Source organism: Brassica oleracea, chromosome C1, assembly GCF_000695525.1.
Source record: "Brassica oleracea var. oleracea cultivar TO1000 chromosome C1, BOL, whole genome shotgun sequence".
NCBI classification, from domain to species: domain Eukaryota; kingdom Viridiplantae; phylum Streptophyta; class Magnoliopsida; order Brassicales; family Brassicaceae; genus Brassica; species Brassica oleracea.
The window spans coordinates 29,038,578-29,056,710 of NC_027748.1; the positions used below are offsets into that span (position 1 = coordinate 29,038,578).

The 18,133-nt window shown below is 31.7% G+C and overlaps 1 protein-coding gene and 1 long non-coding RNA gene across 2 annotated transcripts; both read left to right on the forward strand.

Moving 5' to 3' along the window:
* Nucleotides 1–8,549: 8,549 nt before the first annotated feature.
* Nucleotides 8,550–10,765, forward strand: LOC106330092 (transmembrane protein 87A). The gene is made up of 5 exons (XM_013768664.1): nucleotides 8,550–8,900; nucleotides 8,993–9,926; nucleotides 10,005–10,100; nucleotides 10,174–10,310; nucleotides 10,411–10,765. The coding sequence occupies exons 1-5, from the start codon at nucleotides 8,680–8,682 to the stop codon at nucleotides 10,556–10,558; spliced, it is 1,536 nt and encodes a 511-aa protein (XP_013624118.1). The 5' UTR covers nucleotides 8,550–8,679; the 3' UTR covers nucleotides 10,559–10,765.
* Nucleotides 10,766–13,313: 2,548 nt separating this feature from the next.
* LOC106300702 lies at nucleotides 13,314–15,025 on the forward strand. Its single transcript, XR_001262056.1, has 3 exons — nucleotides 13,314–13,494; nucleotides 13,609–14,607; nucleotides 14,714–15,025. It is a non-coding gene; the product is annotated as an uncharacterized LOC106300702 (long non-coding RNA).
* Nucleotides 15,026–18,133: the final 3,108 nt, after the last annotated feature.

Below are 18,133 nucleotides of genomic sequence, written 5' to 3' on the forward strand. Positions count from 1 at the left end.
GGAGAAATGAGTTGTCATTTTTATCTTATGAGCTGGTTAGCTATGAGTGGTGATTATTCAAAAATACATAATATTAATAATATATATATATATATATATATATAATATTAAAAGATGAATAATATCATTAGGGGTTGTACTAACTATTTGAAATCATAGTCTTTTCCCGTAGGCCATGTTGAACTAATTGACGTGGTAACATCCGCAAATCACGGTTTGTTTCCTGGAAACATTATAATGGATTAATTATTAAAAAAACATTATAATGGATTTTCTTCAAAACATAAATTAGTGGATTTTTAAGTACCACTCATGGTTAAGCGTATCACACACACATTAGTCATACTTTTATGTTGATTGTTGTTGTTGATTATCACAAAAACTACAAGGAAACTAAACTTATCACCAAATGTCACCATCTGATTTTGATTATGAAGTATGACTAATGTGTGTGTGAGAATTGTACAAGTAAATTGGCTAAGCGTATCACACACACATTAGTCATTCTTCTTTTTGAAAGGTTTTTATTTAAGTCAAGTCTTACATTTAGACATTATTCTTTGTCTTGTCTAAGAATTGTACAAGTAAATTGGCTGTGGGACCAAACATTCTTATCCGAACTAAAAATGCGGGTTGAAATAATGCAATTTGAATGATAAAATTCCATAACAAATCGTCAAATATAATTCGAGTACTTCAAAAACCTTTGTCCAAATTGGGAAAAAACCCTCGCGGCTCTTTCTCTCCCAAAACAAAAGAGCGCCGTCTTTATTAAACAACTTTGATATCTCTCTGGCGTCCGGCCGCGCGTGCGAGCGCGTTCCGGCGCCAGAGGAACCATCTCTCTCCATATTCCTCTGTTTTTCTCTTTGCTTCACCACTGCCTCCGTCTTGCTTGAGTTCTCTGTCTCTGGAGAGTTCACCGGCTTAGACTTCGCTCGCGGGGAGGTTCGAATCCGGTTCGTTTTCTGCTGGTTTTGGAGACTCTGCACGGAAGTGGAGAGGTTCGCGGTTGGTGGAGTCGGCGTTTAGGGTTTGCTAGGGGGTGTTTTGTCTTTGACCCGCTAGATGAAAAAGCGGCGCATGGAGGAAGAGACCAGACTCTTGGTTCAGATCCGGGCAGTGGATTCACAGATCTACGTCGTCCGGTGTACCGTGGAGTGAAGTCGACTGGTGGTTGTTGGGTTTGTCTTGGTGTCTCGGCGAATCGCCTCCTCCTTCTCGGAATCAGGAGAGTCTCGGAGTTATTTGCTTAGCCGTCGACGCCAGCGTGTGTTGGGTCTTTCGGTGGTGGCTTGTGGAGGCTTATGATGTTGCGGATCGAAGCTGTCGTCTATGTCAGCTCGTGCAATGTCATGGGGTCCTTTTCTTCTGGTCTTAGCTACCTAGTATCTGTTCGGACATCGCCTCCGGAGCTTTGTCGACAAGCTTCTGCGGTTTCGAGCTCGTGTTTATTGGTGTAGCTGTCTCCGGTACCACATGTCCCAGCTTTTGGACAGTCTTCGATTTCCCTTCTTCGGTTCTCGCAGAGGGCGTGCGGCATTGGTGGTTGCGGGTTCATGTGGTCTGTGAACTTGTCGCCTTCGTGGTGGTACTGTGCGGAAGGTTAGCATTTCCCAGGAGCCGTGTCGGTCTCTTGACAGCGGCGGCTGTGCTGCCTCTCTTATCGATTTTGCAGGTCCTTTGAGCTCAGTCCGGGTTGGTTTTTGCGGTTTTCTCTGGCCTGATTTCTTGTTGCTGGTGTATAGAATAAGCTTGGATACTTCTTCTTTGGATGCGTTTGGTCCAAGCCGGTTAGGTCCGCTGCGGGTTCTCCGTTGTGGGTGTGAGAGAGAAGGTTAGGAGTTGGTCTTGTCAACCACGCCTCTCCTTCTTCGTGGTGTCGCGTGCTGGGCTGGTTGGTTTCAGAATCGAGTTCTTGGGCTACCTCATCCCTGCCTATGCTAGGTGGTGCCTTCTATCTCTGTCTTCTTGGTGTAGGTCCTTCGCCTGTGGCGATCCAGGGAGGCTATCGGGTCTGAATAACGCTCGTCTTGTTGATGCGGGTGTGCTAGTCTGCTGGCATGATTGTCTGTTCTTGTGGGTGGATGCTCAAGATGTCATCAGTGAGCTGTTCTTGGGTGAGTTAATTCTCAAAGAGTGGATCATCGGGGAAGCTAATATTACCTGGTTCCAGCTCTCGTTATAATTGTAACTATTTCTTTTGCGGCAAGCGATTTGCGGATTGGTAGAAACCTCTTGATAGTGTTTATTGCTTGTTGTGTCTGTCGCTGCTTAGATTATATTGAGTTGCTGTCTAGTTTTTATTTTATTTTCTTCTGCTTCTTGTTGTCGTTGTATTTCTGTCAAAAATCTAAAAACCTGTAATAATATCTTTACATTGTTATCGAAAAAAAAAAACATTTGTCCTTGGTGTACGTAAGAGTGAGGCGTATAATACAAATTACTAGCAATGCAAGTCAATAGAAAAATATTGCTATTTTGGAGTACCGATTTGGCATTGAAAAAAGGCTTTATATGTTTTTCAGAAAAAAAGACAAAAATAGCACTAAATCAAGTTTTTGTTCGTAAACTAGCATTCAAGGTCAAAAGTCACAAAAATAGCACTTAATGTTTTATCAAAAGTCACAAACTTAGGGTTTAGAGTTAAAGGGTGGAGTTTAGGGTTTAGGGTTTAGGGTTGAGAAATGAGGTTTTGGGGATAAGATTTCAAATTTTGAAAAATAAAAAAATTAAAATTTTCAAAGGATAAACTTAGAAAAGAGCTATTTTGGTCATTTTAGTTTTTGAGTGCTATTTTGTGATATAAACTTAGAAATGTGCTATTTTGGAGATTTGATTTTTTTTAAATACAATGCATTCGTAAATCACAACAAAACCAAGTCAAATTCCCGCTAACACTTGGAAAATATGAACAGACGAAAACTTAACCGTCATAAAAGTTTTATATGTTCAAAAAATTAAAAATATTAGAATATATATTAAAGCACACTGTTTTTATCAAATATTAAAGCACACTTAATAGAGATTAGGTTAGCCGTTTTCAAAGATAAAAAGAAAATACAAGCTAAAGAACATGAGCTTAGAGTTTTTGGTGAGTAGTGTTTTCTTGTTAGAGAAGCAACTGTTGTTACAAAAAGTTACCTTGAATAGTTTATAATTTGTCAGTGTTGATATACAACTTTTGTGTAGTCATATATATATGATTGAACATCAGCTGTTCAAGTAAATTGATAATTTGTCGGTGTTTCATCCTCGCACAATTCATCTAGTTGTCCTGGCCCGGCTATGGTCGGTCTTTCGTTGTAGTTTTCTTATTGCATTGTATTTTAATATTTGTGTTTTCTGTTTTCTTTGTAATCTCGGTAATTCTGTCAAAAACATAAATTGGTATAAAATTTAACATTTACACCCAAAAAAAAAATTGTTCAAGTAAATTAAAATAAAGGTATTTGTTGAAGAGGAATCTCATATCTTTGATCTTTCGTATTATCCCGTTCTAAGTTTTTCATTTGGTCTAAGAGCTGGACAACCTATACGATTTGGAATATCGCCTTTACAAGTTGAAGTCTTGGAAACAACATGTATAATACTCCTTCTGTTCCTGAAAATAAGATTTTCTAGAATATGCACGCTTATTAATAATTTAATAAATGTTTATAATTTAATTTATTTTTTACTTTATTATACATTTTCCAATAACTTTCCACCAATGAAATCTAATCAATTCAAATATTCTCAATTAATGTTACTCAAAAGTATAAAAAAGTACCTTAACAATATAGAAAATCTATCTTTGTGGAACAAGAAAAAAAATCTAAAACATCTTACTTTCGAGAACGGAGGTAGTATGAAATAACTAATTGCGGTTCAAAAGCTTATCACGCTAGACGAAAGAGTGTTTGGTCACTGAAAATTTTGGATGAGACATGTCATTCAGGCGATTGATGAGGAAGTATGATTTGTAGTCATTAATGGTTGGACTAAACTTACAATGATCAGCGAGGAAAAGAAGGTGGTTACTAAACTTTGCAATCTTTATTGAATCTTATCATTACAAGAAAACATGTGCATAACGACAAAACTTTACGAAAATTTTTATTATCGTAAATTGAAGAAAAGGTGACGAAGACCTTACGACGAAACATATAATCGTCGTAAAGTCAAATTGCGAGGAAAATATTTTATCGTAATCACATGTATGTTTACTACAAATTGCCGACTAAGGAGAAAATTTGCCGTATACAACAAACCGTTTACGATGAATTAGTTTACAATTCATTAATGACAAATCTTTTATATATTAAAAGAGAAGCATTGTAATAAATGCATCCACACTATAATAGACACGTGCCAGCTTCACAATGATTTGACAATAAATATGCTAGCGCGTTCACATTATATTCATAAATGTGTTCACACTATGTACTTTGCGTTTTTTTAATATAAAACTCACATACATGGTTCCAATAAAACTCTGGATTTTTCGGTTCAAATAAAAATAGATAACGAAACAAAAGCCAAACTATACTTTTTTTTATTGTTTACGGATAAAGTTGAGCAAAATATTCGTAAATTTTTATTCGATTCGTTATCCGTTTTGATTTGAACCAAAAAATCTGGATATCCGTAACTCTACGAAACAAATCCCATCCCTTATATATTAATTGAGAAACATTATAACATTGTTTTGTAGCCACGTGTCACCATAAGAATGAAATTCAGAATTCTTAGAGAAATATGTTGGTCCATCTTAACTTATATTATACTTTTTATTAAACTATCTATTAAATTGATAAATAGTATAGAAAAGAATATTCTCGCACTTTCCTTAAATAAAAGCTATGGAATTGTCTAATATGATTGACGTATATATGACAATCAATGATTATGAATAATAAATATTTGATAATAATTTTTGTATCTTAGCTATTTTTTGTTTAATTTTATATTATTAAAAGATATTAAACAACAACATTAACTATATAATTAAAAAAAATAATTACTATATGTTATATTTTGAATTTTTAAAACAATTATAAATTATTAAAAACGTTAAATGTCTCATCACTAAAATTTTGTGATCAGTGGTTTAACTTTTTTTGGTAATAACAAGATACAAATGATCATAAATCGTATGAATATGAAGTCTCATTTACTAGACATTCATATTATATATTAATATAATTTAAAATTAAACTATAAACATAGAAAAATACTTAAATATGATAATTTCCAAATTTGTATTGAAAAAGTATTGAAACCTTAATATTTTAATTTTGAAATTTGCATTTAAAAAATCGCACATTAGAAATTTTACGTTTATCATATGAGTATGAATTCTCAATAATAAATATTTATATTAAAATATACTATATATCTATGTCCATGTTATTGAAATTTAGTTATATACCATATAAAATAAATAAAATGATTGTTTTGATTTATTTACCAAAAAATATCGTAAATAAACAAGATGTATTGTTTTTTATTTATGTTTTTACTCTAATTTAATTATATATATAATACGTAAATGAATACAAATAAATAATAATAGATGAACATTAGTTTTATATATAACATTCATTCCGCGCTATTGCGTGGGTCTTAATCTAGTATATATTAATTGAGAAACATTACAACTTTTTTGTAGCCACATGTCATCACTAGGTTGATTCTTAGAATCATTAGAAAAATAAGTTGGTCCATCTAATTATATAATAAGCTTTTTATTAAGCTAACCATAAATTCATTATTAATGTTCTTTATTATTTCTTTAAATAAAAGTTACGGAATTTCCTAATGTGGCTAAAGTATACATGACAATGAATGATTTTGAAGATTTGATAAAAATTAGTGTATCTTCTATCATATTTGCTTATTTTAAAATATTAAAATAAATTAAACAATCACAATAACCATATAATAAAAATTTAGATTTTTTTGTACATGTTATATTTTGAATTTTTAAAAACGACTATAATTTACTAAAATTGTTAAAAGTCTCACATTCAAATTTTGTGATCCATAGTTTATAATTTTTTTATAACAAAATACAAATGATTTCAAAATCATATAAATAAAAAGTCTAATTTAATTAATTATTAAGATTAAAATTATATATATATATCGTTTTAAATTAAACTATAAACCCTATAGAATACATAAATATTTTTGTTTCGAAATTTATTTTGAACAATTTTTTTGATAAAAGCTTTGAACGAAAAATGACAACTTTACTTTTTTAAAAAAATTATAAATTATCAGAAATTTAAAGTTTTAGCTATTGAAGCTATAAAAAATACAAATAATAAAAAAATCATATGAGTAGAAAGCATTATTTAATAGACATTAATATTAAAAGTATACTATATATGTTAATATCATTTAAATTCAATTACATATCCTATCAAATAAAAAAATATTGTTTAGATTAATAAAATTGATTTATATGTTCGTACCAATTTAATTGTATATGTAATAGTTACTGACTTTTGATTATTCAATATATATTTATTATTTTATAATATGTAAAAATATATAATACATAAAATAAATTTTATATATAATGTTCATTCCGCGCTAGGTGCAGATCTTAACCTAGTCAAATACTAAAATACAATATCCAAAAAAGAAGCAAATCACAAATACCAATATTTTTAAGAACATAAGCAAAATATTCATAAATTTTGATTCGATTCGTTATCCGTTTTGATTTGAACCAAAAAAACTAGATATCCGTAACTCTACGAAATAAATCAAATACTAAAATACAATATCCAAAAAAGAAGCAAATCACAAATACCAATATTTGTAGGAACATGTATCTAATTCTATCTGTTATATGCATATATATATACATATATGTAAAGAATTATATATATATATGTTATATATATTATACTTTATATCAGTTATACAATATTTTTATGAATTTAATTTATTATATTAGGTACTAGAATTTAAAAAGTTAAATAATGTTTTATTTTTGTAATAAAATGTTATTATTAATTTTTTCAATTATTTTTAAAATTTTATTTTATTTACGGATCAAATCGGATATTCTTTAAAATTATAAATTATTTTGGATATCAGAGACCGAATATCTAGGTGGCTAAAGATCGAATCGACACGAATGCTTCCAAATACCCAGATATTCGATATGTGCCCACCCCTATCTAGTATTTACGGATACAATTTTATTTTCTTTATATGTAAAAAATAACTAATGTCAAGGCCTTTTTTATTTTAAATTAACTTTAATTTTATCTTTCATGTATTATTTTGAACAAAAATGTCATTTAATATTAATTAACAATATTTTTATATATTTGTCAACTATTTTTATATACTTTTTCATACACATACATGTGCACCTTGATGTGAGCACCTTGTAACTAAGTATTCACCACAACTGAAGTATCTAATTTTTTTTTAAAGTTGAAATATTTTTTCTTAATGCTTCTTTCACTACCGACCAAATTGTAGTGAAATACTAATTTTCTTTTCTTTTTCTTAAACTATTATCTGTTTAGAAACTATAATATGAAACTATTGGTTCGACATGACGACTATCTAAAATTCATAACATCAAAATAAATAAATAATATTAACTTTTGGTTTTTACCCGAAAAAACCAAAAAATCAAACATTTTAACCGAATAAACTAAAATGAATATTAATTTAAAATAATATTTATATTTTAGAAGATTAAAAACAAAAAAAAAAACTTAAAACCAAACCAATATCTAGATTAAACAGATTTAATGTCTTTTTATTAAAAATAACGAAATTAATAACCATATTCCGCACAAGGCGCGAATTATTAGGGTCGTTTTGGTGCTCTTTAGTCACTAAATAATTTATAAGTTTATTTGAGGAGAGAAAAATCAATTTGAATCAAAAAGGATATTTGTGATACATGATCAATTAGATGCATCAGTCATTTAACAATGGATGAAAAACTTCCTACACTGAATTGAACTATAATTTTGATACATGATAATATATTACATATAATATTTATATTCTCACCTTTTTAAAGGTGATTCAAAATATAAAAATAGTATCTCTATTATAACTAAAATTTCAGAGTATTATAATTCAAAATTTTTATTTGATACTATCTCCGTTTCTGAATAAGTGTCAATTTGACATTTTTCACAGAGACTAAAAAAATAGCGGAAATATACGTAAATTGTTATTAATTACATTTTTCTGACCAATAGTATTTGAGATAAATAAAATTATTTATAAAACCAATCCAGTTTGCAATTAATTTTCAGATGAAATTAAGTATAATTTGTATTAGAATTGTAAAATGACATTTTTTTGTGTAAGAATAAAAAAAAACTAGAATGACAACTATGAAAAAAATGGAGTATAACTTTTTTGTGCCAACAGTTATCCACTATTACATTATTTTGATATCCATCGGATATATCAATGCAGACCTAATTTTTATAAGATGAAATAGGAATTATTATTATTATGAAATTCTACAATTTACCAATGAAAAGCTATAGTTTCATACTTCCATTTCATCAAAAAATTTGATATCTAACTTTAAAGAGTATTTTATTTTTGGTAATAAAGTGTAACATCGTGAATCTTGGATCAGCTCGGTGCCCAAAATTCCTCCTCCCTTGCCCGATCGAGAATCTTCGATCACCAATTTCCATGGAAAATCACTCAACAGGATTCTGGGCGGCTTGGATTCTGCTCCTCGTCGGAGCTTCCAATGCCTCGATCCACGAGTACAAGAACGAAAAGTTCATCCCACAAGCCAATGCTCGATTCTTCCATGGCGGCAGCGAAGGTCTCTACGCTTCCAACTCTCAAGACCTAAACACTTCTTCTTCTTCTCCCGATATATCTCTTAAAGGAAAGTCCTTTATAAGGTCAATCAATCAATCTCTCTCCTCATCACCTTTACAGATAGTGAGTTTTTTTCAAGTATAGCTAACGGTTGTATAAGCCTCTCTTCTCTTAGGTTTGCTGACGTAACCTTCGTGAGGACGATGGAATCCGCTAGCAAACAGAACCCAATGCAGTCGACCGCAGGTCTGGTCGAAGCGATACTACTCGAGGTGAAAGACCGTGATCGAATCGGTGGATCTTTTCTCAAGAGCAATGCTATTTGCTGCACTCCTGATCTTGCTGATGCTGGCTCTTGCACTCTCGGCGAAGTTATTATCAAAAGAGATTCTAATGATGATAAGTGGCCGAGACAGGTCAAGACTTTCTTTAAAGGGAACAAGACGGAAGCTGCTATGCTTCCGGAGACCGTGGTGATAAACAAAACAGGGATGTACTATCTTTACTTCGTGATATGCGACCCGGGGCTGGACGGGACTGTGATCAGAGGGAGAACGGTTTGGAAGAACCCCGACGGTTATTTGCCGGGAAAAGTGGCTCCTTTGATGAAGTTTTTCGGATTCATGTCTTTGGCTTATCTCTTGCTCGGCCTCGTTTGGTTTCTGAGGTTTGTTAAGTTCTGGAAGGATATCATTCAGCTGCACTATCATATCACTTTGGTTATCGCTCTGGGGATGTGTGAGATGGCTGTTAGGTACTTTGAGTACGCTAATTTCGACTCCACTGGGATGAGACCGATGGATGTTACTCTGTGGGCGGTGACGTTTTCTTCCATTAAGAAGACGCTTTCGAGGCTTCTTCTTTTGGTTGTCTCTATGGGTTTTGGGGTGGTGAAGCCTACACTTGGTGGGATAACCTCGAGAGTGCTTCTTCTTGGAGTCGTATATTTTGTTGCAACGGAGGCTCTTGAGTTGGTTGAGCATTTGGGAAACATTAATGACTTTTCTGGAAAGACATTGATATATTTGGTGATTCCAGTGGCGATATTGGATGCTTGCTTTATTCTGTGGATTTTCTCATCATTGGCAAGAACCCTTGAGAAACTTCAGGTAAGAGAGACTCAGTATCTATTTAAGACAGCTACCTTTTTTTTTAGCTCTGCTTATCTTTCTAATGTCCAACTGCAGATTAAGAGAAACATGGCTAAGCTTGAGCTTTATAGGAATTTTACCAACGCACTAGCTGTCTCTGTTCTGCTCTCTATTGCTTGGATTGGTTTTGAGGTAACGACTCTTGCGTATTACTTGAAACACTCTAGTAGTCAAAGAAAAAATTCTTATTTGTCTCTGTTATCAGCTTTACTTCAACGCAAGTGACCCTTTAAGCGAACTCTGGCGAATGGCGTGGATCATTCCAGCGTTTTGGAATCTACTATCTTATGGCCTATTAGCAGTCATATGCATCCTTTGGGCTCCATCCAACAATCCTACCAGGTTCTACCATTTTTTCTCAATTCTTTTTGACTTCAATCGTGCAAAGATATGAAGACTCTTATTTGGTTTTCACCGAGAGATGTATATTTGCACCTTGCAGGTATTCATACTTAGCAGAAACAGGGGACGAGTTTGAAGAGGAAGGTATATCGTTGACGAGTGGTGGAATTAAGATTACAGGCGATGTTGAAAGGAATGAGCTTCTGTACGGGCTTGCAGACGAGGTTGAGGAGGACAAACGTGAGTAAACTTCAGGTAGTAGCCTATATCTAACGAGTCTTTGCATCCTAGTTTGTAACCTTTATGTAAATCCTTAAACCTTTGTGCCTGAGTAAGTTGTTTTATGACCCTTAAGGACTTATTTACTCACATCAAAGTTCTTGTTGTCTTACTTGTTTACTATAAGGACAAAAGTTCCATTGAATATCTTCTGCTATATACAGACTGCTTTTTTTACAAAGTATTAAAAATTCTATAACTATGCTATTAAACTTGCCAAAACTTTGTCAAGAATCTCACAAAATATTTTTATAAAGTAAACATAAACTTTAACAGATGGTTTATTGACATTATTTTATCAAATTTGATTTAGTAAATATTTGGAACTATATAATGTTGATGACATTGTATAATATGTTGTATGATATATGCTAAATCATTTTAATAATTAATGTCTAAATATTGTAGATCTATATCATTAGTTATAAGATATGGTGAATAACGTTATTTCATTACAACCATAACATTTGGCGAAAAAGTATTTTATTTAAAGTGTATCACATGAAATGAGAAGTAATAATAGAATTCATTTAAATATTTTAAAATATTACATGGTTAGAATAATTAATGGTAAGACCAAAAATAATAAATAATTATATATAAATGCAACAAGCTTTTTATAGTCAATTTTTAGAATACTTTTCTTTTAATAGTATATAGATTATATTTTGAAGAACGGTTTAAAAGTGCAGAATTTTTTTAACATTCGATAAAATATAAATATAAATAATTGCTAATTTTTAGTATTTTTGTGTTCTAAAGTTTTAAACTTTCATTACGTTTATAAATATATTTTGTGAAAATGTTTGTTTTAATGGGTTTGTTAACCGAGTTTGTATTTAGTGTCAGTAAAAGTCAAACTTTTAATAATACTTTTCAAAGAGAAGAATTACAATATTAGATACGTGTCATCGCCTAATCATTCTTAGAATTCTTAAAAAAATATGTTGGTTCATTAAAATATATAATAAAAAATTTATCAAATTAATCATAAATTAATTATTAATGTTCTTCACTGTTTCTTTAAATAAAAATAACGGAATTACCAAATATAGCTAAAATATATATGACTATTAATGATTTTGAATAATAAAGACTTGATAAAAATTAATCTATTCTCTATCATTTTTTTAAATTTTAAACTATTAAAATAAATTAAACAATCACATTAACTATATAGTAAAAATTTAGATTTTCTCTATATGTTATATTTTGAAATTTTAAAAACGACTAAAGTTAAAAATCTCACATTGAAATTTTTTTGATCAATGCTTTAATTTTTTTGTTATAACAAGATATAAATGATTACAAAATTATATAATAGAATTTTCATTTAATAAATATTAATATTGTTTGAAATAAATTGTGTACCATATAAAAATAAATATGTATTTTAGTTTTGAAATTTGCTTTGATTTGTTTTTGATAAAAATTTTGAACATATATTGACAACTTAATATTTAGTTTTAAAACTTTTCATAATGTTTTTAAAATTATAAATGTTTAAAACTATTAAACATCCCACAAAAACAACTTGTTATCAGTGATTCAAAAATTTTGTTATAAGAAATACAAATTATCAAAAAACAATATGAGTATAAATATTATTTAACAGATATCAATATTAAAAATTTACTTTATATCTATGTTAATATCATTAAAACTTAATTTTATATCATATCAAAAAGAAAACAAATCTCTATCGAGCAGTAGTTGTTCAGGGAACGCCTTTGATCGTATAAAAACTCCTATTTAATAGAGCTATTTATGCAAGTATTTTTCAATTAAGAAATAATTGCTTCTATTTTAATTTAAAAAAAAATCACTTAAGCGCAATAACTGCGCCAAATGCTATTTGTCTGAATTAATAAAATTTATTTATGTTTTTGCACCAATTTAATCATATACCTAATAGTTACTGAATTTTTAATTATCAATATATATGTATTAGAAAAAATGACTAGGATAGCACTAAAAAAGTTTTTGTCATAAATATAGTCTGTAAAAATAAAAATGACCAAAATAACACTTAATGTTTTATCAAATGAGATAAATATACATTTATAGCCCAATAGTAAATTAATTTAGACATTAGGGTTTAGAGTCAAGGAGTGGGGTTTAGGATTTAGGGTTTAGGGTTTAGGGTTTAGAGTTTAGGGGTGGGGTTTAGGGTTCAGGATTTAGAGTTAAAGGGTGGGGTTTAGGGTTTAGGATTTAGGGTTTAGAGTTAGGGAGTGGAGTTTTGGGATAAGATTTCAAATTTTGAAAAGTAAAAAAAAATTAAAATTTTTAAAAGATAAAATGCTATTTTGGTCATTTTAGTTTTTGAGGGCTATTTTTGTGACATAAACTTAGAAATGTGTTATTTTGGAGATTTGCCTTATATATTATTTAATAATATGTAAAAAAACATATATTGCGTAAAACTAATATATATATAATATCTATTCGTTTATGAAAGTTTTTTAATGTAAAAACTCCTCAATTAAGTTTAGTTTGTGTAAAAACCCCTAAATTAAATATTCAAAAGAAAAACCCCAACGTCAGTTCTCTTAATGAATTAGTCCCTCTGTTACTTGTCCCGTTAAAGTCAAGCGCTGCGTATTGGGATGGTCATAAAACAGCACGATTTGTTAATAAAACAACATGATGTTTAATTAGATGCATGTAGTTTACCATTCCAACTTTAACCCCTTCAGTGTCGTAAAAATTCCCAGAGTGTCGAGAGCTTAGAATGATGAACTCGAGGGGCTTTGAGTTTCGTTTGGTTCTTGTGAGAATTCGAGACTGAGTTTGAGAGAGGGTGAGTTTGAGTTTGGTGAGAAAGTTGAAATCAAGAAGGTTCCTGTGGGTTTGAAATCGAAAGGTGAAAGAGTATATTCGGGAGTCGCTGGAAGATGGACAGGTAAGTTTGGTTTATTTATATGTGGAATTCTCTGATTACATTAGTTTGATCATGTGTTTTGATGTGATTGATAATATTTTTTAATTAAACAGAAGAATTCATATTCGTTTATAGGTTGGAGGAAAATGGGCAGCAGATGGAACATACAATAGTGGTGAAACAAGATGTTGTAGGATTGATTTTGAAGAACCGACTTTTAGAATGCTTGATTCCAGCTTCCTTGGCTCCATTGTTTAGTTGATGTTTATCCTCTCCATATATGGATTAGAACATCCAGCAACTCCCATAGCTTTGTTGATCTTCTTTGACCGCCACCATGGTTTTCTTTCTTCTTCTCTGTTCATGTCTCCCTCTTGGAAACAATTCTTTCTTGTTCTCTGCCTCAAGCTTTTCTTCTTTTGTGGGCTTCTTCTCTCCATCACCATCTGAAACCACTTCTCACACGGCCTTCTTCTCAGGTTCTCAGCTGCAAGAAGAGTTTCATCATGGCTGGTTTCATTATCTTCTTCTTCTCTTCAGTCACTTTTGAGACTGATTTCTTCTTGTTCTCTCACTCATCTCACGGCCAACTTCTCTTTCTCTTGTTCTCACTTGTACTATGTTTTTGTACTCACTCTCTGTTTTTGTCCAAGCTGTGTTTTTGCTTGTACACTCTCACAAGGTATAAGCATTACGAACACCATGGAGAAGAGGAACAAATATTAACTTGAAAACTTGAAGAACCCTAATTTCAGTTTGGGCATCTCAAGACTCAGATATAAGGAAGAAGAAAGTCTTGTCGTTCTTTTGCTTTCATTAAAAGCTACGTTTCAACTAAACGGGGGGTTTCCAAATTTTAAACAGGACAAGTAACGGAGGGTCTAGCTCATTAAGAAAAGTAACGTTGGAGGTTTTTATGGAGTGGCTTGTGACATAGGGTCACTTCAAGTTTTTAATTGGCCAAGTGGGTCGCTGCAAGTTTTTATTGTCGAAACGGGCCGCTAGGAGGGAGAGAAATAAATCGGTGACGAATTTGACCTTTTGACCCATAAACTTATAGATTCTGACTCGACAACTTGTGAAATGTGGAAGCAAAAATGACCCAAAGAGTTAAACTCTAAAACTTGTTTACACGTGCGTGACCTACCTCAATCTTTACTCTCTTTTTTTTTTTTTTTGAGCAAACATCAATCTTTACTCATCACCATGAATTGAGATAATTTGTCTCTTTTTATTACAGAGACAAAGCTGAAATCTGACTCTGCTGGGTGGAATTAGACTCGCAAACTCCATTCTTGACCCGACAATCTCTGCATTTTGCAAAGTAAGAGTCTTGAGTCCCAGTTGATTTAAAACTCGAATATTGTGAAGAAATCTCACCAAATCGATTGTAAAGAAATCCCAGTCCCAGTACAGCAAACTCATCTCTAAACCTGAACTTGACGGAGCTCATGCTGGACCGGAGCTTGAACGAACCAGAGCTTTACCAAACCAGAGCTTTACCGAAGAACCGGAGCTTTACTGAGCTTATGCCGGTATACGAGAGCGACAACAACCAGACCACGATCTCCTGTAAGCCTACTACACAAAGCTCCACTCGTCGTCTTGTTCTCCAGCCAGTGCACCGGAAATTGAAGTCGTCGTCATCTCCAAGCTTGGATCCAATCTGGAACCAGTTTAATCCTTATTGCAATTTAAGTCCCTTGGATGTTGATTTATTACAATTTGGCTCAATAACTTTCAGATTTGCAACCCTTATTATGTTAATTTGCTTTTATAAAAACAATTGAAGTCTTCGTGTTCGTTTCTTATGTCGACTTCAATCATGCTCCTTTACAACCCTTATTATATGCAAATATATGTGCATAAATAATATAAACACTTAAATGCAAAACTATGTGAAAAATAAATATTTTAAACAAAACAAAGCTGTTAAAACTAATAAACAAATAATAAAAGAGACGATTTATTATTTAAGAATAATCATCTTAAACATTATTTTATTATATATATAAATATTATAACTTTACATAAAAGGAATGATTTATTGTTATTATTTAAAGAAATCTAAATGGATTCTTAAAGTTACATTTTATATTCTAATATTATTAATTTACATAGTTTTTTTTTTGAAACTCTGTTTACATAGTATCTTGTTAGTATTTTCTATTAATATAAATAAACACTTATTTTATACATATTATTTTTATATATACGGACGTCGAAATCGTAAACTCTAAATCTAAACCCTAATCACTATAATTCAAATCTTAAATCCTAAACATAAACTTTGAAATTCTAAAATCACTAAACTCTAACCCTAGATATTATATTCAAAACCAAAAACTAAACCTTATACCTTAACGTAAATCCCATACCTTGGACAATATACTCAAAACCATAAAACCATACACTAAACCCTCAACCATGATCTTTAAAAAAACTCGAAATCCTTAACCATAAACCATATATTCAAGATCATAAACTCAAAACCTAAAGTAATTTAAAGTAAGTCTTAAATCCTAAACTTAAGACTGTAAACCTTAAACTCAAAACTTTATACCCTAAATCAAAAGAATAATAAAAACAATATGAAAAAATAAATAAAACAATAATAGCTAGGACCCTTTAAATAAAAACCCTATACTTATATCATGAGCTTTATGTCTTACAATAAAAAATCAAGCAATATAACCTAAACTTTACATCATCAATTCCAGTGTACACTAGAGCCTCTACTTGTGTGCATCTGAGCGTACATCTTACATCCTAATGCATATCAGAGTGTACATTGGTGTCCACAGGAGCGTACACTTAGTGTACACCAACGTATATCTAGTGTACACCAGAGCGTACACTAGAGTGTCTGATGAATTTTTGGTTTTCTTAAAAAATAAATAATTATAAAGTATCTTTAAAACAAAGATAATAAACAAAAACTTAAAAATTAAGATAAAGGTTTGATATATATTTGTATACGGAACCGTTATTCTAACATTGATATTACTTTTAATCACTTTCGATTGCATTTATGTGTACACATTGTATATATTTGTTCAATTATGTGCATTAGGGTATTGAGTGCACAACTGAAATGTTTGGGGTCAATTTGAAAGGATACACTACCAATCTGAAACCTTTAGGGCCACAGCGAAAGAAGACAAGAATTCAGGGACCAAGGTTGCAGTTTTGGAATATTCGCTTGGGTTAAGGCTTCGAATGTTACGAACCCACCCGCTCCGCACCGCAGTTAACACCAGAAGTGTACACTGGTGTACACAGGAGCGCGACATTGGTGTACACTTCTAGAAGTGTACATTTAGAAGTGTACACCGGAAGTGTACATCTAGAAGTGTACACTGATGTATATCGAAGCGTACATTGGTGTACACAGGAGCGCGACATTGGTGTACACTTCTAGAAGTGTACATTTAGAAGTGTACACCGGAAGTGTACATCTAGAAGTGTACACTGATGTATATCGAAGCGTACATTGGTGTACACAGGAGCGCGACATTGGTGTACACTTCTAGAAGTGTACATTTAGAAGTGTACACCGGAAGTGTACATCTAGAAGTGTACACTGATGTATATCGAAGCGTACATTGGTGTACACAGGAGCGCGACATTGGTGTACACTTCTAGAAGTGTACATTTAGAAGTGTACACCGGAAGTGTACATCTAGAAGTGTACACTGATGTATATCGAAGCGTACATTGGTGTACACAGGAGCGCGACATTGGTGTACACTTCTAGAAGTGTACATTTAGAAGTGTACACCGGAAGTGTACATCTAGAAGTGTACACTGATGTATATCGAAGCGTACATTGGTGTACACAGGAGCGCGACATTGGTGTACACTTCTAGAAGTGTACATTTAGAAGTGTACACCGGAAGTGTACATCTAGAAGTGTACACTGATGTATATCGAAGCGTACATTGGTGTACACAGGAGCGCGACATTGGTGTACACTTCTAGAAGTGTACATCTAGAAGTGTACACCGGAAGTGTACATCTAGAAGTGTACACTGATGCAATGGTGTACACAATACACTGATGTATATCGAAGCGTACATTGGTGTACACAGGAGCGCGACATTGTGCGTCCTTCTCGCCGTCCTCAGCTCTCGTCGCCGTGCCTCATATCGGAAGGTCAATAACAACAATGGCCAAGTTTCTCATAATTGCATATTTGGTCTTTATTTGTTTTGCTTCTTTTCATTTTGGCCCTAGAATCTTATAGTGTACACATTTCTTTAGATTTTTGATCCAAGCCCTTATTATGTGTCATCTAACCCATATGAATGAACATATATGTACAATAAAGATATTTAAAATGCATCCAAAAAGATTAAAATGAATCAAATGCAATATTAAATATAAGTCATATATTCAACCTTATAACATATAATTTATAGACAATAAACACTATATACTATCTCATAAATCCTAAGCTAAATATTAAATTGTGTAAACATAAATATAACTTTTCTTTTAATTGCAACAGAAAAATTCTTATAAAAAACATAAACTGTGTTTTTTGTAAAACTCATTGTTTTTGTGTGTACCCTAAATTTTGCTTCCGCATACCGTTTTCAACTCTTTGAACCATAGATGTACATCCTAGCGTACACACCGGGGTGTACACCCTAGCGTA